Source organism: Pezoporus wallicus, unplaced genomic scaffold (assembly GCF_028554395.1).
Source record: "Pezoporus wallicus isolate ANWC-B61680 ecotype Strahan unplaced genomic scaffold, APGP_CSIRO_Pwel_v1 contig_7265, whole genome shotgun sequence".
NCBI classification, from domain to species: Eukaryota; Metazoa; Chordata; class Aves; order Psittaciformes; family Psittacidae; genus Pezoporus; species Pezoporus wallicus.
The window spans coordinates 527,303-547,230 of NW_026635568.1; the positions used below are offsets into that span (position 1 = coordinate 527,303).

General features: G+C 58.7%; 2 protein-coding genes across 3 annotated transcripts; one reads left to right on the forward strand and one right to left on the reverse strand.

The window, feature by feature from the left end:
* Positions 1-588: 588 nt before the first annotated feature.
* SLC30A3 (solute carrier family 30 member 3) lies at positions 589-4,377 on the reverse strand. 2 transcript variants are annotated; one of them, XM_057396832.1, is made up of 8 exons: positions 4,229-4,377; positions 2,831-3,003; positions 2,614-2,760; positions 2,387-2,471; positions 1,692-1,902; positions 1,473-1,578; positions 1,023-1,157; positions 589-919 (listed from the first exon to the last, which is right to left on the reverse strand). In XM_057396832.1, the coding sequence occupies exons 1-8, from the start codon at positions 4,309-4,311 to the stop codon at positions 774-776; spliced, it is 1,086 nt and encodes a 361-aa protein (XP_057252815.1). In that variant the 5' UTR covers positions 4,312-4,377; the 3' UTR covers positions 589-773. The 2 variants fall into 2 exon arrangements, with proteins under 2 accessions (XP_057252815.1, XP_057252814.1); XM_057396831.1 differs by having other exon boundaries at positions 2,387-2,540.
* Positions 4,378-6,014: 1,637 nt separating this feature from the next.
* Positions 6,015-19,587, forward strand: LOC130592478 (uridine-cytidine kinase-like 1). Its single transcript, XM_057396829.1, has 14 exons — positions 6,015-6,265; positions 6,505-6,611; positions 6,733-6,903; positions 7,732-7,803; positions 8,127-8,316; positions 8,424-8,485; positions 8,958-8,974; positions 9,766-9,864; positions 17,860-17,953; positions 18,042-18,104; positions 18,355-18,477; positions 18,561-18,668; positions 18,744-18,900; positions 19,044-19,587. Exons 1-14 carry the CDS (start codon positions 6,016-6,018, stop codon positions 19,115-19,117), a joined length of 1,587 nt encoding a protein of 528 aa, XP_057252812.1. The 5' UTR covers position 6,015; the 3' UTR covers positions 19,118-19,587.
* Positions 19,588-19,928: the final 341 nt, after the last annotated feature.

Consider the following 19,928-nt stretch of genomic DNA (forward strand, 5'->3'; position numbering starts at 1 on the left):
CTGCTCTTGTGAGAGCCGGGGCTGTCCCCCCTCCCAGTCCCCTCCTGGCTGCTTTGGCCGCTGCTGCTGCTCCAACAAGTTTATTGGTGGCTGCAGACTCTGCCACCGCCCGCTGGGCTCTGCACAAAGAGATGGACAAACGGACAGACACACACACACATACACCACAGGTGCGACAGACACAGAATCACAACGGTGGGGAAGGATCAGGCCAAGGCATGGCAGCATCTGGCCCAGCCTTGGGTGGGAGGCAGGGAAGCAAGTCCAGGGCTTCCTTTACCCTGCACCCCAGCAGCAGCTTCCTTGGCCACCCTGCAGCCCCAGTACCTGCAAACCTGGGGGCAGTGGGGCAGCCCCTGTGGCCCTGAGGGCACAGGAGCAGCTGGAGCGAGAGCCAGGTATGGCTGCTTCCGCTGCTCCGCCAGGGGCTGTCCCTGCCTGTCCTTGCTCCCGCTGGGTAAAACAGGGCTCCAGGGGGATGTGATGGAGCAGGATCCTCCTCTTCCTTTGGAGCTGCTGCCAGCACAGCTGGGGCTGGAGGATCCTGGGGAAGCCCCCGTGCTGGGGGGGGGGAGGGTGTGTGGGCAGGCCGTGTGTCTCCCCTGGGACCCTGCACACAGGGGCGCTGTCCAACCCCAGGGCTCTGTGGGTGCAACACTGGGACAGGAGCCCAAGTGCTGCACCCCCTGCTCCAGGGGCAGCTCCTGGGGTGTGGGGCTGGGGCTAGGCCTGACCCAGCTCTGCAGCAGGCGGGGGTCTCGGGCACAAAGGCGTCAGGCGCAGGGGTCTTGGCAGTGCTGGCAGCCCCCCATCTCCTCCTGGTACCGCTCCACTTGCACCGTGCATGATGCAAAGCCAAACCTGCTCTGCAGCTGGGTCGTGGCTTCGTGCAGCACCATCTCGGGGTCAGCACTGGTGTCTGGCGATGGCAGCACAGTGGGCCTCAGCCCTGGCATGGGCGCAGCTGGTGGGTGCCTCAGCTGTGCCCTGGGGTCCATAGGAGCTGTTCATGGGGCACTCACCGACAGCCATATGCACTGACATGGCATGGTGGCTCAGCGTCAGGGCCCAGAGATGCAGGTCATGGACACCCTTGACCCCATTGACCGCCAGCAGCATCTCCTTCACTGCATCAAACTCGAGGTCCCGTGGTGTCCCTGCCAACAGCACCTGGTCAGAGGGGGCAGTCCTGGCCCCCAGCCCCATGCTGGGGTAAGAGCTTGTGGTAGGAGCAGCCAGGGATGGGTTGGGGGCTCCAGCAGGCTGTGACCAGGCTGTGGATGGTGGCTCCAGGGTGAGGTAATCTCACACCATGGGCTTATTTGCCTGGTGGGGGATGTTCAGGGGTGTGAGGGAAGGATGGGAGGGTGGGCTGGGTTGTGACTGGGTGAGGGGTGAGCTCCCGTGTGGGGAAGGAGCTGTGGCAGCTGCAGCCCCAATGAGCTCCTGCACCCTCCTCACCCACTGCTTACCTTCCATGAGGACTCTAAAGACATCCCTGAGGATGGTGAAGGTGGAGCCAAGGACAAAGACTGAGAAGAAGAGAGTGCTGATGGGGTCTGCAATCTTGCACTGGGGCTGCAGGGAGCAGGGTCTGGGTGAGGCTCTGGGCCAGAGCAGAGCTGGGCACCCAGGTGTGGGGCTGAGGGAGCTGTTCCCACAGTCAGTGGAGGCAAGTCCAGCCTGGGCACCTTGAAATAGATGATGGTGGCAGCCACAAGGACGCTGATGCTCTGCAGCAGGTCACCCACCACGTGAACGAAGGCTGCACGGATACTGGTGCTTCCAGGCAGGGGGGCATGGCTGGGCAGGCAGCCCCCAGTGCTCTCCAGCTGCTCATAGCCTCCTGTGCCATGGCTGTGGCCATGGCTGACAGGAGACTGGTGCAGGATATAGGCCATGCTGGGGAGAGTAGGGTATGCTCAGTGCTGTGCTGGGCAAGATGCAGTGGCCCCGCTGGCCCTGCCTGGACCCTCACACAGACAACGGTGGCTGGGCATCACAGGCAAAGGGGGCACAGGAAGGCACACCTGTGCCCCAGGAAGGAGGAGAGGCAGGGCTGGAGGTGCAGCAGGAACAGGGCAGTCACACCATTCAGCAAGGTGTGTGGGGCCAGGGCTCAGATTGGGCATGGGGGCAGGGATTGTGGGGCTAGAGGATGTGGGCTGGAAGCTGGGAGTGCATGGGGAACAGGGAATAGGGGGAGGCAGAGCTTGGGGACATGAGGCTGGTGCACAAAGATAAAAGGTGACCTGTGGGTCAGGTCTGGGGGTCTTGAGGTACCAGGAGCAGCCATGGAGCAGGGGGGTGGGAGGGGAGGCCAGAGCCCAGGGTGGGGGTATGCAGGGGGATGATGTGGGTATGCACAGCCCCATGTGGGACATACACCAAGTTGACGCCGACGGCACTGGCAGATGTAGCCAGCATGGCTCGTGCCTCAATCTCATAGTCATTGCTGATGATGCGGGCAGCTGCCAGGTAGACAAGGGCCCCGGTCACGACCCATATGGATAGGACAGAGGCCAGCGCACCCAGTGTCTCTGCAGGACAGGAGCTGTCAGCACCCATCCCGGCTGTGGTGCTCCTGTGGAGCCTTGTGTCCCCCCAGCTCACCAGAGCGGTGCCAGCCAAAGCTCATGGTCTTGGTGGGTGGGCGAGTAGAGACCCAGAGGGAGAAGAGGCTGACGGACATGCTGCCTATGTCTGTCAGCAGGTGGGCTGCATCCGTCATGATGGCCAGGCTGTGTGCCAGGTACCCGCCTGCAGGCACAGGGCAGCTGGCACCCGGCGCTGGGGCAGCCCCTTGTTCCCATCCCTGTCCTGCTGTTACCTATCACCTCCCCGATCATGAAGATGCAGCAGACGGTGCAGGCGACGCTCAGCTGCCGGCGGGCCTGGAGCCTGCCCCGACCCGGGCTGGGGGCACGGGGGCTGCAGCGGCAGTGGGGAGCCAGAGCTGGGGGGTCCGGCTGAGCCAGGGCTTCCTGGGAGCCTGCAAACAGACTGGGGGCAGGGGTCACTGTCGGCCGCACCGGCTACCGGAAACCCTGTCCGGCACCCCCAGGAGCTGCCTGAGGCTCCCGGTGACCGAGCGCCATCGTCCCTCAAAGCCCCAGTCTGGCCTGTGCGATGCCGGCGTAACCCCGGAGTGGACCCGCTCTGTGCCCGCCCGAGACCCGCCACCGGCGTGTCCCGTTGCCGCACCGGGGTCCGCAGCCGGGGAACCGGCAGTGTACGGAAAAGCCGGGCGCCCCCATCGGGATGCGCAGCCACGGAGCTCTCGGTGGAGCCGGCGCGGTCCCCATCGCACCACCTGCACGGCGGAGCAGCGGGGAGCCCAGTCAGGCGTGGAGGGTGGCGTGGTCAGTGCGGTGTGGGAGCGGGTGCCCGCGGAGGAGGTAGCGGTGGGATCGAAGTGTTGCGTTTGGGGCCGGGCTGCTGGACGGGGCACTATCGCGGGACGTGAGGCGTAGGAAGCAGGCGGCTAAGGCGGGGGCCGGTGGGTGACGGGGGCGGGCGGGGGCGCTGATGCATGGGGCAACAGCGCGGGAGGGGGGATGGACGGTACCGGTGCGGGTGGGTGACGCTTGGGCGCCAGTACTTAGACAGACGGACGCCCGAGGGGGGAGCTGGGCTGGCGCACTGGTTCCGCTTGAACGGAGGTGCCGGTGTCGGGGATGAGGGTGCCGGTACACGGACGGTCGGGGCTGCCTTGGGGTCTGCGAAGGTGCTGGTGTCCATGTAGGCTGAAGGCGCGGGGGTGGAGGGTACGGACGTGCTGGTGGGTACCGGTGCCGGGGGGTGCCGGGGACCGGGGGAGCTGGGCACTGCTGGACGTGACGGGGGCTTGCGGGTCCCGGGGGATGGGACCTGACACTTCCGGGTGGGATAGAGACAGGGGTGCGGGCATGCGGAGCTATGGGGAGTGATGGAGATGCCGGGAGTGATGAGGGAGCCAGTACGGGCTGTGCGGGTGCGTGGGATCGAGGGTTGCAGGCGCAGGGGATGATGAAGGGGGGTGGTGGTGTCAGGGTTGCTGGGGGCACTGGGAGGTGGCGCTACCAGTGCCGGGGTGATGGGGTGCCGGCGATGGCGGTGCCAAGACGTGCCGGTGATGGAGGTGCTGAGGGTGCCGGGATGATGGGGTGCCGGTGATGGAGGTGCTGAGGGTGCCGATGGTAAATGGTGATGGAGGTGCCGGGCGATGGGGTGCCGGTGCTGGCGGTACCTCTTGAGGCGCAGGCTGCCTTCGGCGCGACCGCCCCGTGGGTTGACCAGGCGGGAGCTCTCGGTGCGGGTCGGGGGCTCCATGCTGCGGGCGAGCAGCACCGCGGGCACCCGCCGCCAAGACTGCCGCGGCCCCGCCTCCCTGTCGAAGCCCCGTCCCCCGCCAGGGCCCCGCCTCTCTCCCGGGGCGGGGCGGGAGGGGCCGGGTGCCCCCAGACGCCCATCTGCCGGGGGTGCCACCGGTGGCACTCGGCGGTGGGAGGGCAGGGTTACGGTTGCGGCCCCGCTGAGACACCGGTCAGAGGCACGGGGCTGACGCAGCACCGGAGCTGCTCGGCCCCAGGGAAGGCACCTGGTGGGGCTTAACCTGGTGCTCTGGTTAGCTTGTGCAGGCGGCTGGTAGTCTGTGGGAGGCTGCTGGGCTACGGGGGCGCCGCTGAAGCGCGGGGGGCCGCTTTCACACCGCGGGGATGTCCTGCAGGTTGATGGGAGAACACATTCTGGGAACCACTTCTGAGAGTGTGAGCATGGACAAGAAACCCACCGGAATCTGGAGAAGCCAGCATGGCTTCCCCAAGGGATAATCACGTCTTACAAAATGACATGGAGGACCTGGTGATGGGGGGAGTGTGTAGATATCATCTGCCTGGACCCTGGGGGGTTTGGGCATCATGTCGTCTAAGATCCTCCAGGAGAAGCTGTTGCAGTGTAAGCTGGATGAGCAGGCAGGAAAGTGCATTGAATACTGTCTGCATGGCCAGGTCCAGGGGGTGATCTGTGACAAAGTCTAGTAGGAGACCAGTAATGACCACTGTACCACCAGGGTCAGTGCTGGGTCCAGTCTGATCTAACATCTTTGTGAATAATCTGGATGCTGGGTTTGCAGGTGACCCCGAGCTGGACGGAGCAGCTGTACACAAGGGTTGTGCAGATCTGTCATGCAGAGGGACCCAGACAGGCAGAGAAATGGGCTGAACCTCAGGAAGTTCAGCAAGGGGAAGTGCAAAGTCCTGCTCCTGGGTATGAACAAACCCACCACTGCAGCACATGCTGGGGGCTGCCCAGTGGGAAAGAAGCTCAGCAAAGGCCATGGGGTCCTGATGGACACAGAGTTGACCGTGAACCAGCCACGTGCCTTTGCTGCAACGGTGGTGAATGGTGTCCTGGGCTACATTAGAAAAAGCACTGCCAGTTGAGGGGAGTGATGATGCTTCCCAGGACAGCACTGGTCACCCTGGCCCAGTGCTGGGCTCCAAGTGCAAGAGGGACACGGGCAGACTGGAGATCTCGAGTCTATGAGAGGCCACCACGTTGCTGGATGGACTGGAGCATTTCTGCTGTGGGAGAAGACTGAGGGAGCTGGGACGGCTCAGCCTGGAGCAGGGCAAGCTCCGGGTGATGGAAGCCATGTCTGTAAACCCCTGCAGGGACGGGATAAGGAGGAGGGAGCCAGGCTCTTCCAGCGGTGCTCAGTCCCAGGACCGGAGGCCATGGGCATACAATGGGCACAGGGACGGGGACCCTGGACATGCTCCCCCGTGCGCGAGTGACACGGGCACGGGCTGCCCACGGTGTCCGGAGGGTTCTCGGTCCCTGGAGGCTCTGGCCGTGCGTCCGGGCCAGACCCCACTACCGCCGGTACCCGCCGTCCCGGTTCCCGCGGGTCCCCACGTGTGGCGGGGGCGTGGCGGGGCCGCGGGGGCCGCCGGGAGCCGCGTGCGGCCGCGGCCCGTCCCGGCAGCCCCCGCGGCCCATCCCGAACCGAGCGGCCCGCGGCGGCGCGCGGAGATGGCGGCGGCGGGCGCGGAGGAGCGGCGGGGTAGCGCGTGGGGCGCGGCGGGTCCCGAGCGCGGCCCGGGCCCGCTGGGCTCGCTGCTGAGCCGGCTGCCGCTGGCGCCCTCCCCGCGGCGCAGAACCGCCAGCCAGTGCCAGCCGGAGCCGCCGCTGCTGCGCACCAGCAAGCGGACCATCTACACGGCCGGGCGGCCGCCCTGGTACAGCGAGACCGGCGCGCCCGTGGACGAGGCCTTCGTCATCGGTCAGCGGCGGGATGGGGCTGGGATGGAGCTTGCGGCCCGGAGCCGGGCTGGGGCAGGGATGGAGCCAGGGCTGGGGAAGTGATGGAGCCAAGGATGGGTCTGGAGCCGGTGCTGGGACGAGGTAGATGATGGAGCCAGGCCCTGAGCCACGGCTGAGGGAGTGATGGGGCCGGGCTGGAGCTGAAGCCGGGCACTGAGGGAGCCGGGGCCTTCGCGGTGATCCCGTTCTCACCCCCAGGCTTGTGCGGTGGCAGTGCCTCGGGCAAGACAACAGTGGCAACGCGGATCATCGAGGCGCTGGACGTGCCCTGGGTCGTGTTGCTCTCCATGGACTCCTTCTACAAGGTGAGGGCTGCCACGAGGGCAGCACAGAGCAGTGGCGGTGCTAGTGCATCCATGGGTCTGGCGTGGCAGTGATGGGGTCTGGGGGCTCTGGCATGGCACTGAGTGGTGATGGTGCCTGCAGGTGCTGGACGAGGGGCAGCAGGCTCTGGCAGCCCGCAGCGACTACAATTTTGACCACCCTGATGCCTTCGACTTTGAGCTGCTCGTCAGTGTCCTCCGCAAGCTCAAGAAGGGCAAGAGCGTGAAGGTGCCGGTGTACGACTTCACCACGCACAGCCGCCGCCGGGAGTGGGTGGGTGTCATGGGGGAGCTGGGGTGGGCGCCCTGGGGGAGCTGGGATGGGCACTGGGGAGGGCAGACTGGGTGAGCCCTGGGGAGCAGGGATGTCTGTCGGCAGGGATAGGGAGTGTGGGGGCTGTGGGACCTGGGAGGGCACAGGGAGGGAGGGGCTCCAGCCATCAGGGGTGTTTCTTGGGGGGGGGGGGGGGGGGGGGGGGGGGTTGAGGTGTGGAGGCAGGGAGGGGGCAGGGAGACATGAAGATGGAGATTGAAATGGGGGCCAACGCAGAGTGCAGGGAGAGGCTGCAGTGGGGAGCATGGAGTGCAGAGAGGGAAGGAGCTGGGATGCAGCGGTTTGGGGGCTCTGGAACAAGGCTCTTTGTCAGTACAGGGCTGGAATATCAAGTGTAGGGATCAGAATAAGGGCCCTTAAATGTTGGGTGATACAGAACAGTTGTAGGGAGTGCTGCACATGGGTGGTAAGAGCCTGGGATGGGTCAGGGGCTGAGGGCTTAAAACTGACAGAGGTTAGACTTAGATGAGATATGAAGAAGAAAAGAAATTCTTCCCTCTGAGGGTGGTGAGGTATTGGTCCAGGGTGCCCAGAGAAGCTGTGGCTGCCCCATCCCTGGCAGTGTTCAAGGCCAGGTTGGACAGGGCTTGGAGCAACCTGGTCTAGTGGAAGGTGTCCCTGCCCATGGTAGAGGGGTTGGAACTGGATGAGCTTCAAGGTTCCTTCACACCCAACCCATTCTGTGACTGTGCCATCTGTGCCGAGTGCTGGCCTTGCCGCAGTGGGTGTGAGGTGGGCAGGACGAGCACAGCTCTTATCTGCCCACAGAAAACAGTGTATGGGGCCAACGTCATCGTCTTTGAAGGGATTCTGGCTTTTGCGAACAAGGAGTTGCTGAAGGTATCGCTCGCTGCCTGGTGCGACTGGTGGCCCATCTTAGCGTGTGGTGTGGCAGGGGATGTGCAGTGGTGTGCTGCAGTGGGATGGGTGCTGGCCTGGCCTGGCCCTTGATGCTGCTGGGGCAGGGTGATGGGTGGGGGCTGCCGAGGGGGAGGTCACCCTCCTGCCTGCTGGTAGAGCCCCTCCACATCTGAGGCTTCAGGAGAGGCAACGCTGGGTGCCCTCGCCGTGGGGGTCAGACCTGGCTGAGCTGTGGATGAGAGGAATGCAGCAGGTCTGGTGGGGGGATGCATAGGGGGTGCTCACTCTTCCCAGTTTTCCAGCTCCTGGACATGAAAGTGTTTGTGGACACGGATTCCGACATCCGGCTGGTGCGACGGCTGCAACGCGACATCATGGAACGTGGTCGCGATGTCGCGGGTGTCATCAAGCAATACAACAAGTTTGTGAAGCCATCCTTTGAGCAGTACATCGAGCCCACTGTGCAGGTTGCCGATATCGTGGTGCCCAGGGGTGAGACTGCTGCATTTGCCAGACCTGACCCCAGCTCTGGCAGCAGGTGTCCTAGGATGGGGTTGGGTCAGTGTGCCTCTGACTCAGCTTCTCTGCTCTGCTGTCAGGTGGGGAAAACTTTGTGGCCCTAGACCTCATTGTGCAGCATGTGCACAGCCAGCTGGAGAAGGTGAGCTCTGGGCTCTTTGATTACTGCTAGTGCAGGTGAGGAGGAGGATTCTGCACAGAGGGGAGGATGTGGGTGCTCAGTAGCCCTGTGCTTCTGGAGCACGGAGAGGGTCTAGGTGTCACCTCTCTACAAAAGGTTTTGGGGCAGACAGAGCTGTGACACAGGGGCTGGGGAAACTGGGACAGGTCTGGGTACAGTGACGCCTGGCACTTGCAGTCTGGCCTGGCCTTGTTCACATGCTGTCGTCCTGGAGAGCTCTTCTGATCTCGGCTCTCCCCGCTCTGCTCATCCTGGCTGTGCCACATCAGTCTGCCCTTGCCTTCCGGCTCTGGTGTTCCTTCTCTGGGTTTAACCCCAGGAGAAGCAGTGGGAGCTGGGCCAGGGCTGCTGTGGGTGATTGTGCCTGGTGCAGTGACTGTGTTTCCTTTCCTTCCGTTCTTGCCACACTGGATGACTCTGCTCCACCACCCAGCGTGAGATCACTGTCAGGTATGTGGAGACCCTGCCATCCACAGAGGGGCTGGTTCTGGGCTGGGGGTGGAGGGCCACGAGCACCCACTCTTCTCCAGGTCCTGCCTCTTCTTGTCCCTGCTGGCCAAAGCTTTGCTGAGGTGCCTGAGCATAGCTGCTCTTCCTCAGCTGTCTAGGTGGCTGCCCTGCATTCACCTTCTTGGGGGTCATCACACTGTGGCTGCAGGCTCCTGTGTGAACCATCTCACAGCAGCTATGCTTTGACTCCTGTGACCAGTGCACTGCCTTGTTTTCATCCCTTTCTGGAGCACAGCTCCTGTCCTACTTTCTGGATTGTCCCAGGCTGCTCCCTTCTATGGGAGAAGGGCCCTGAACAGTCCTTGTTCTCTGGGACTTCACATAGCCGCAGAGGGACAGTCCTTGTCCCTAAAGCTCACTGCAGCATGGGCAGCCCAGTCCCAGGGTGCAAGGCCTTCACATGCAGAGATGCTCCTCCTGTTCCCTGGGTGCTGGTATAGAGGCTTATGTGTACAAGGGCTTCTGAGAGCTGGATTTGTTGTCAGGGGAGGTTCGCCCCACTTTTATGGGTTGGTACTGCTTTGGAATCTCATACCTGGTACCAGTCTTGGGGCTTTCCTGGGGATCAAGGTGGGAAGACCAAAGCACTTTCTGATGTCCAGCCTGTGCCGTAGGTTCTCTGTGAGGAGCCTTCCTTTGGCCAGGGGCCATGTCCCACTCTGTGGTGTGTCCAGCGCAGTGGCTCTGTGTGCCTGTGCTGTGCAGCTCTGATCACTGCTGCCTTGTTTCAGGGCAGCTCTGGCCTCTGCCCACCAAGGGCAGCCCCTGCCGAAGACACTGAGCGTCCTGGAGAACACTCCACAAGTGCGAGGCATGCACACCATCATCAGGTAGGTCCCTGCCTCCTTTGGAGTTCCCTTCCTGCAGAAGGGCTGTTCTGTAGGATCACACTACAAAACCTGGTGTCAGTTTTTCCTCATCTGCCTTAAAGGCTTCAGCCATAGGGGTTTTCTTGGATCAGGACTTAACAGAGCTGATTCCACCCTACAGACGTTTTTTTGGCAACAAACACTCAGCCTGTCTGCTCTGGGGTGACTTTTGAGCAGCTGTTTCTTATGATGAGAGGAGACTGGTTAGCTCTTTGCTAGCTGGAGCACAGGCATAGTAGCTGGTGACATGGGGTGAGGTGCCCTCACTGCCCCTCTACTGAGGCACTTGAGTTTAGAGCCAGCTTAGAGAAGACCCAGGCTGCTGCTTCCATGACTTGATCTTTTCATTCCTCACTAATACTCCTTTTTTCTAGGTGACAGTAGCACTAGTGTAGGGTTACGAGCTGAATCCTGTGGGGCCACTAAAGACATTCCTCACTACTGTGGTTTAGAAGCTTGCAACCCCTGTGTGTGTTTCTGTCCCTGGGCTGTAAACCAGGAAGGGGATGCCAAGCTCTGCTGTGCCTGCTCACACTGTGGCTGGTTACCAGCACCCCTTTGTTGGTTTAGAGAACTCAAACGTGACTACATGCAGGTGGTGTGCCTCCTGGTAGGAAACAAACTGTTCCTTCCCCAGGCTCCTCCTGTGACTCCTCCTTGTGGCAGCGCAGGCTCCAAGGGCCATTCACAGCAGTAAAAGCCTGGTGATGTGGCACCTTATGCTCAATAGGCAGAGATGTGTGCCAGTGTCTGAAGCCCATGTGTCTCCCCACTAGGCTGTGCGCTTCTAGTAGCTCCGAGTTCAGGTCACTAAGGGAACTTTGGAGCAGTTATGACTGTGTCCCTTCAGTGTCTCCTTGCACTGCTGTGGCATCAGCTTTCTGATGGCCTGAGATGATTTCTCTAGCTCATCCGCTGGCTGTGCTCAATGGTAAATGAAGGTGGAAGGGAGATCTTGGGGAACAGCACCACCAGAGGCTAAATGTTGTTTGCTTGCAAAGGAGCACTTTTCCCTTTCCTGGGGTCATGCAGGGTGAGAAGAACCAGCCAGCCTTTGTGCAGCAGCCCACCCATCTCTAGCCTTCCTGCTCAGAGGCACTGGCAGGGACCTTTTACCTATGGCTCCTCCTGTTTCCCTGGAAGAGACGACAGCGTGACACTGCTGTGTGCTCTCTCAGAAGAGTGTGAGCAGTGCCACAGGCCAGGTTGAACCAGTCTGTGTCTGGAAGGGACAGCACCATGGGCAGACATTGGATCCTCTTTCATCTGTAGCTGCTGTTCCCCTCTTCATCCTTGAAGTCTGTGTGCCTGTGCCTTGCTGGGAGCGGTGTGTTGTGCCTCCGCCTTTATGCCACAAGTGTCTAATAACCTTAATCTGCTTGGACTTAGGAGTTTGTTCAGCTGCCCTGGGAGGGAAGGGACCAAACCCGTCTGGACTGTGGTCAGATTCCAGCAGCGCTGCTGATCCCGAGTTACTGTACTGGAGCTGAGCTCAGGGAGCTGGCTGGTGTGCATGGCAGGGCTGCGGGGAGGCAGATTTTGCCTCTTCCAGATGGTAAATGAAAAATAACCACGCTTATGAGGGGCGTTGACTTGGCCTGTCAGCCACCCCCTCAAATCCTGCTGCAGCCCAGGAAAGCAGGGGAAGCTGAGGAAGTGCTGTTACCAAGATCTCTAAGCTGAGGAACTCTCCTGTATTTGGTGACAGCAAGGCAGCTTGTATTCCTGGTGCTTGTAGGTGATGCTTGGCAGTGCTCACATGTTTCTGCATGACTTCAGTGTAGTGTGGAGCTGTTAAATGATTTTCACATGTGACCCTCTGGGCTTCCCTCTGCTCCCGAGGCACTGCTTCCTGCCCTCTGAGGTTCTTCTGTGCTTGATGGAGAGGCTCAGACTGTCAGGGGATCAAATGCACACCTTTTGCCAAGCTTCCCGCACCTCTGTGTGTGAAGTTACTGTCCCTTGGCAGATCTGATCTCGTTTTCATGCCGGCTGCCACGGTGCCATCATCCCCATTCCACAGTGGGACCCCTTGTGGGGTGCTGGTGTTCCCACCAGCACTGCCTTTTGGAGTGCCTTGGCACACCCAGCCTGGCATCTGTGGATGCACCAGGGAACTGTGAACTAGGATTTCCCTCCAGCCTCCCTTCTTCCATCCTGTCTTCCCCAGTGCAGTTCCCTTGGATGCAGCCTGTTGATCTTGGCTTGCCACGCTGCTGCCAGCCAACGTGGTTTCCCTGTTGTTCAACACTGGAGGCTCTTCTGTGATTCAGCCTTCTGTCTGTGAGGGCCCTCCTGGAAAATTATGTCGTGGCAGCAGATGAGCATCTCACCGAGTATAGTCAAGGCAAATTCAGGCTTGGCATCTCAGGGAGAAGTGGTTTCCAGAGCAATTTTCTCTTATCATGGAGAGGCAGAAACCCAAACATAGTCCTGCACTAGAACAGCTGAATTATTTTATTCATTATCAGTCTAAGTATCACAAAATCACACAACAGTTTATCTGGAAGAGATCTTAAAGCTTATCCAGTTCCAACACCCGCCATAGGTAGGGACACCTTTCACTAGAGCAGATTGCACCAACATTTGAACACTGCCAGGGATGGGGGAACCTGTGCCAGGGCCTCATCACCCTCACAGGGAAGAACTTCTGCCTAAGATCTCATCTCCGTCTCCCCTCTGTCAGTTTAAAGCCATTTCCCCTTGTCCTGTCCCTACAGGCCCTTTTCAAAAGCCCCTCTCAAGATTTTTTTGTCAGCCCTTATAGGCACTGGAAGCTGCTCAGAAGTCTCGCCTGAGCCTTCTCAAGGCTGAACAAGCCCAGCTCCCTCAGCCTGTCTCCAGAACAGAGCTGCTCCAGCCCTCAGAGCCATCTCCGTGGCATCCTCTGGACTCGCTCCAGCAGCTCCATGTCCCTCTTGTGTTGTTGCCACCAGAGCTGGATGCAGGACTGCAGGGGGCTCTCACCAGAGTAGACCAGAGAGGGAGAATCCCCTCCCTAGACCTGCTGGTCACGCTGCTGGTGATGCAGCCCAGGACACGGTTGGTTTCTGGGCTCAAGCACACACTGCCAGGTCATGGTGAGCTTCTCATCGGCCAGCACCCCTAAGTCCATCTCCTCAGGGCTGCTCTCAATCCAGTATTCTCCAGCCTGTGTTTGTGCTTGAGACTGCCCTCACCCAGGTGCAGGACCTTGCATTTGGCCCTGTTGACCTTCATGAGGTTCACACTGTCTCACCTCTCCAGCCTGTCCAGGTACCTCTGTACGGCATCCCTTCACTCCAGCATGCTGACTGCACCACACAGCTTGGTGTCATCAACAAACTTGCTGAGAGCGCCCTTGATCCCACTGTCCTTGTCGTTGACAAAGATGCTAAACAGCACTGGTCCCATTACTGACCCTGAAGAGCACCACTCATCATTGGTCTCTACTTGAACATTGAGCTGTTGACCTCAACTCTTTGGGTGCAACCATCCAGCCAATTTCTTATCCACCAAATGGTCCATCCATCAAATTTATGCCTCTGCAGTTCAGAGACAAGGATGTTGTGTGGGACAGTGTCAAATGTCTTGCACAATTCCAGATAGGTGGTGAAAGCTGGTCTTCCCTTATCCACCAACACTGTAGCCCCATTGTAGAAGGCCACCATGTTCATCAGGCATGATTTGCCCTTAGTGAAACCACATTGAGTGTCTCGCATCACCCCCTTATTGTCCATGTGCATTAGCACAGTTTCCAGGAGAATCTGCTCTGTGACCTTCCCAGGCACTAAGGTGAGACTGACTGTTTTTTCCTTGGGTCTTCCTTTTTTCCCTTTTTAAAAATGGGGGTTAGATTTCCCCTTTTCAGGTCAGTGGGAACTTCACTGGACTGCCACAGCTTCTCAAATATGAATAATGGCTTGGCAATTTCATCTGCCAGTTATCTCAGGACTCATGGATGCATCTCATCCAGTCCCATGGACTTGTGCTCCCTGGGTGACTTCAAACCTGATCATCTCCTACAGCAGGCAGTTCTTCATTCTCCCAGTCCCTGCCTTTGCCTTCTGTGACTTGGGTGGTGTGGCTGGAGCTCTTGCTGATGAAGACTGAGGCAAAAAAAACCTGAGTACCTCGGTCTTCTCCATGTCCTGGGTAACCAGGTCTCCTTTCTGGAGAGGGCCCACGTTTTCCCTTGTCTTCCTTTTATCACCAATGTACCTATAGAATAGGACAGTGTAATAATGCTGTGGGTTGTATCTTCCCACTTAACAAAATGCTTTGGTATCCAGTCCAGATCACCAGTGTCAATTGAAGCATTTTGTGCCACCCATCAGGACTCTGTTGCACCTGAACAGTCCTTTCTGCACCCAAATATCTCTCAAGCATCTTGCACTCTCTTTGCCACAGGAGAATGGCATTTCCTTTCCATCGCTTGCATCTTGGTACCCACATGTCCATGGAAAGCATGCTCAGGACATCCCCTGCAGCACAGCCTGTGGGTGGCGTGGGTCACCCACCTCTCTTAGCAAGTTTGCTCTGGCCTGAGCCTTTGGACTTTGTGCTCCACAGGACACGTTGTCCTGTGCTGGAGCTGCCCTTGAGAAATGTGATGCTGTTGGTGCTTCAGTGAGGGGCAGAGCGAGGTCCTTCATGCATGCCAGGAAGTTGCAGACACTACAGAAGCGTTTCAGATGTGAAACCTGTCAATGCTCAGGTTTCCTGGGGGCCTGAATGTTACAGTTGGCTTTCAGCTACGGACCCTCCTGTTTGTGAATTAAGCTGATATGACACTGTGTTCAGGCTCCAAGCCAGATGCTTGCTGGTCCCTGTCAGGCCACCCAATGCTTTCCTGCCATCCCCTGCAGGAAAGACTGGGATCCTAGGGAGTGGGTGGCTGCTGTGCTCAGCTGGGGATTCCCAGCTCTCTGTGTTGTGATTTGGCTGAACCTCCGCTGAGGGGTTGGGCAGTGCCTGAAGCAGTGCATGCTCTTGGGCTTTGCCTGGGTGATGAAAGGAAGGTGCTGTGAGGTCATTGGGTGAGCAGGTCTGGTGTCCCTTTGGGAGCACTCTTGGCACGGAGGCACTGCTGGAGCAGTCCCGTTCTCTGACTGCTGCAGGGAGGGTCCTCCACTGCTGCCAGGGAATGTTAGGGCTGCCCTCCCTTGCAGCACCCTTTCCCCTTGCATAATCAGCAGTTGCTTGTCCCTGGTTCCAGAGAAGTCCCTTGGCTGTCTTTGCCCATGCACAAAAAGGGAGGCACACTGAGGCCTTTGCAGCACAGGGCCAAGGCTGGTCCTCCATCCCTAATGGATACATCCTCCATTATCACTCTCTACAACTACCTGAAAGGAGGATGGAGAGAGGAGGTGACTGGTCTCCTAAGTAACGAGTGATAGGACAGGAGGAAATGGCCTCAAGTTGCACCAGGGGATGTTTAGACTGGATATTAGGAAAAATGTCTTCACTGAAAAGATGGTCAGGCACTGGAAGAGGCTGCCCAGGGCAGTGGTAGAATCACTCTCCCTAGAAGTGTTCAAAAAGCATGTACGTGAGACCCTTAGTGACATGGTTTAGTGGTGGACTTGGCAGTCCTGGGGTAACGGTTGGACTTGATAGTAAAGAGCTTTTCCAGTCTAGTTAGTTCTATGATCCTATGGTCATCAGGATGTCTTTTGGAGGCTGTGGAGGATCCTGCCTCTGTGGGAGCACCAATGGGCCTGTCCCATGCAGGCCAGAGGCTGGTTGCAGCTTCCAGCTGGCCCTGTCCATGCAGAGCAGACCTATGGCTGGTGTGGGGCTTGTCAGGGGTGACTGCCTGGGGAAGCAGAGCTGCTGCAGGCTCTGTTCCTGGAGCTCGGTGGTGCTTCCAGAGCTGCTGTGGGTTAAGCCCATGCGTGGGGGGTGCACATGCTGACAGCCCACCCTGAGGAGCTGTAGGGCTGATACCTGTTTCTTTCAGACCAGAACTGATCTTACAACTTCTCTAGGAGCGCCTCGCTGTCCCCAGGCTTGTTGGGAATGTCCACATTAGGTTTTCTGGTCATTGCAGAGCTCTCGGGAGTGAGTTACCCAGGTAGCTGCAGAAGTATCTCCAGATAGTTGTGACTGTTTATCCTTCTGAGCACTGTTGGCTGGGCTGTCTGTCATTGTGGAGAGATGTGAGAAGTGGCAGATGATGTCTTAAAATACAGAGTAAAAATATTCAATATCCTTCTGCTGCTTCTGGACTGTTGCCAGATCCACCTCTTCCATCTGGAAACTGGCAAATGTCTGAAGGGTTCCTTTGTTCCTTACATCCTCCAGAATGTACCAGGGATATATGCAGGCTGCACTGCTTTAGGCACAGGTCACAGAAGAGAAAGCAGATTTCAGCTGTGTCTTCTTAAAGAGAGTCCTTCAGTGTCAGCCTGCCCTTGCTTGTTGTTCAGCCAGGGAGCCAGAAGCTTGTTCTCAGAGTTCTCCAGTAAAATGATCCTTATGTTACAGCCTGTTACTGGCTCTTTTGCCAAAGCAGCCACAGACTGGGAGAGGTTTAGATAGATGTTGTTGGGGTCTTTATGGTCACATTTCAAATGACGAGCAGATCCCAGATTCTGCTCTTTTCCTGCTGAGTGACCTCTTGGTACTTTGCCTTCAGGCACTTGACCCTGACAGTGCTGGTGGAGGAGCTGTTCCATTCATCTGGAAATACCCCGAGTAACACAGGACAGAGACAGTCCTGCCTGTCATTAAATGGAGCTCTGTACACACTTGTGTTACTGTGCTTTGAGATCCGTGTGCTGCAGGAAATGCAAGGTTTTGTGCAGTGTTTTCTTCTATGTGGTGAGCAAGTTCAGGTACAGCACATACATGTGCTGATGGTCAAAATGCTGCCCACAGGAAAAGCCAGCCTCATCCCCCTCTGCCCAGCACTGGGATTATTGTGTGGGCACGTACAGTTCCTTTACTCCTCCTGAAGGAGAAGGAGAGGTTTCCTCTTAATTACAGCCCCATTGTGGTTTTACTGCTTTTTATTTATTGTATTCCTTGCTGCCCTCAGCACTTAAGGGTTGTGATGAGATAATGCCAGGTATTTCAGAATCCGCCTGGTTCCTGGCAATAGTTTATCTTGGCACAGAGATGGAGAGGAGTTGAGAACACATCAGGTGTTTTCCCATCACTGGTGTCAGCTAACCCAGCTGCTCTTGGCTGTGCTGCTTCTGTGCAGAGGTGTTCCCGGAGCTGGCTGTGCTGTGGTCTGTACTGGAGGTGCTTTTGTCCGGCCTTTTGCTCCCCTTGCAGGACCCGTGCAAAGCCCTTGCTGCTTGTTCCTGAGTCTCTGTTGCCTCAAGAACTGATGGTGCTGCCTGACATTGTGCTGCTGTCGTCCCCCCTTTTTCTCCTGGCTCTTTCCACACAGTCAGCAGTTACATCGTAAATGTCCAGCCCTGCAAATCCTCCAGCAGAGATTCAGCAGCAATTACAGGTCATGCTCAGAGCAAGTAATGCTGTGCCTCTGTGCTTGCCTCTCAGGCACCTGCCTCATCTCTGCTCAGGTCAGGGCGCACATCTGTACCAGGCTGCTGATGTTATGCTCGCTTATCCCTCCTTTTTGCTGTTGGTTTCATTCCGTTTGCTAGTCCAGCTAGCCTGCCATGCAGAGTCAGCTGTGAACTGTCCACCATGTCCCAAAGAGCATTGAGCAGCACCATGTGGGATCCTTTTACTTCATCCAATCTGCGTGATTACCTGCATGCTTTATATCCTCCTTCCAGGGGAACTGAACACAATTTTTGACTATATAGTCCTTTCTAGACAGCAGCACCATGGGTCTTCAGCAAGCCCAGGAACAGTGGTAATTACTGTATCTCCTTCCTGAGAGCTTCCAGGTTCCCACTGGCTGCTCTCTGTGCCGTCCTTCCTCTAGAGCCCTGTTTGCCATGTGGTGGAGCAGAGACTCTGCTCTCATCTCACGCAGGCACCTTCCTTCAACAGGAACAAGGACACAACCAGGGACGAATTCATCTTCTACTCCAAGCGCCTGATGCGGCTGTTGATTGAACATGCCCTCTCCTTCCTGCCACTGAAGGTGAGCTCCTGGGCCACATCACCCCCTCCTGAGCCCCCGTGCCATGCAGGGTCCAGCTTTCTCTACACTCCCTTCTCCGTTTCTGTAGTCGGTCACCGTGGAGACACCTCAGGGGACCACGTATGAAGGGAAGCGGTTCCACAGACAGAGGGTGAGACACTGTCCCAGTCTCTTTCTCCCCATGAGCACATGGCTGCCCCATCTTGGGTTAGCATGGACTTGGGAAAACCTGGTGGCTCCAGGATCTGTCCCTGTGCAGATGGGCTGCTTCCCTCTTCCGCAGTGCCAAAGCCGCAGGAGCTCGCCAAAGCTGCAGGAGCTCGCCAAAGCTACAGGAGCTCACCAGAGCAGCTGCTTCCCCTGCACAGTGCCAGGCAAATGTGTTCTCATCCCTTCCCCAGATCACTGGTGTGTCCATCCTGCGAGCAGGGGAGACCATGGAGCAAGCCCTGACTGCTGTGTGCAAGGACATCCGCCTGGGCAAGATCCTCATTCAGACCAACCATGACACGGGAGAGCCCGAGGTGAGCAGTGCCGATGCCCCAGCACAGACCCCTCGGCACTGTGTGGTGATTGGGTGGGTGACCACTTCTCCTTCCCTTCACAGCTCCACTACCTGCGCCTTCCCAAGGAGATCAGCGAGGACTATGTCATCCTCATGGACAGCACTGTGTCCACGGGGGCCGCGGCCATGATGGCAGTGCGTGTCCTGCTGGTGAGTGGAGAGGGCATCAGAGCATGGGGTGGGACTGACACGTTGGTTGGGTCTCACGGCTCCCGTGTGCTGCAGGATCATGATGTGCAGGAGGACAGGATCTTCCTGCTGTCACTGCTGATGGCGGAGATGGGGGTGCACTCTGTGGCCTATGCCTTTCCCCGTGTCCACATCATCACCACTGCTGTGGACAAGAGGATCAATGAAGAGTTCCACATCATCCCTGGCATCGGTGAGGACAGAAGAGGGTGGCCTGGGCTGTGGGCCTTCACCCCAGCTGCCTGGCTGGGGCTCTGAGGCTGCACTGAGGGAGCCCTGGAAGGGGACTGCAATGGGACCACTGCCACTGCCTCATTCTGTCCCCTCATCCTCCAGGTAACTTTGGGGACCGATACTTTGGCACCGATGGACCCTCTGCCTGGTGTGAGAGTGACGGCATGGACTGCTGAGCTGGCTGGCCATGGGGCCACCACCCAGGCTGGCTACAGCCCCCAGGAGGGGCTCTGAGTTGCCAGCCTATGCCCCCCACCTGCAGCCCCCAGCTCTCTTGCCTGCAGGCCGAGCCCTTGCTGCCTGCCCCCCTTCCACCTGCAGGAGTAGCCCCTCGGGGGTCCGAGGCAACCCTCCAAGAAGGGAGGGATGGTGTCAGGGTGTTCCTCACCTCTGGCCCCTGCCTCTGTGCCCCAGGCTGGCCATGCTGGCGGGAGGGAGGGGTGGTCTCCCTGCAGCTTGTGCCTGAGGGGCCGGTCACCCTCTTCCCTGGGCACTGGGCAAGCTCCCGTGCTGGAATCTGTATTTATTTGTATTTATTTGAGCAGCTGCCCCATCTGGTCTCCTGTGGGCAGGCCAGCTACTTGAAAAACATCAGGGATTGGGAACCAAGGAACCACCTTGTCCCCACCGCTCTGACACTCCATCCCAGGGGAGTGGGGCCATGGCTCCCCAGCCATCCCAGGCTTGGCTGTCGGGCCATGATCTCCCCAGCCCTGGCCATGGTCTCCCCAGCTGCTGCTGCCACCCTTGTTGCTCAGGTTCTTCTTCAAGATGGTGGCAGTGGCTTCCCCTTGCCCTCTGAGGCAGCGGGAAGAGAGCAGGGCCTGGGGCTGCAGGGCCTGGTCCCTGTCCCCACTCTGCTGGCTCTGCTGCACCCCACTTCTCCCCCCCGCTGCCCCGGCTGCCTTCATTTTGTACCCCAATAAAGGAGCAGCGCAACCCTGTCACCCCAGGCTGCCACCTCCTGCCTGTACTGGGGCTGGGCAC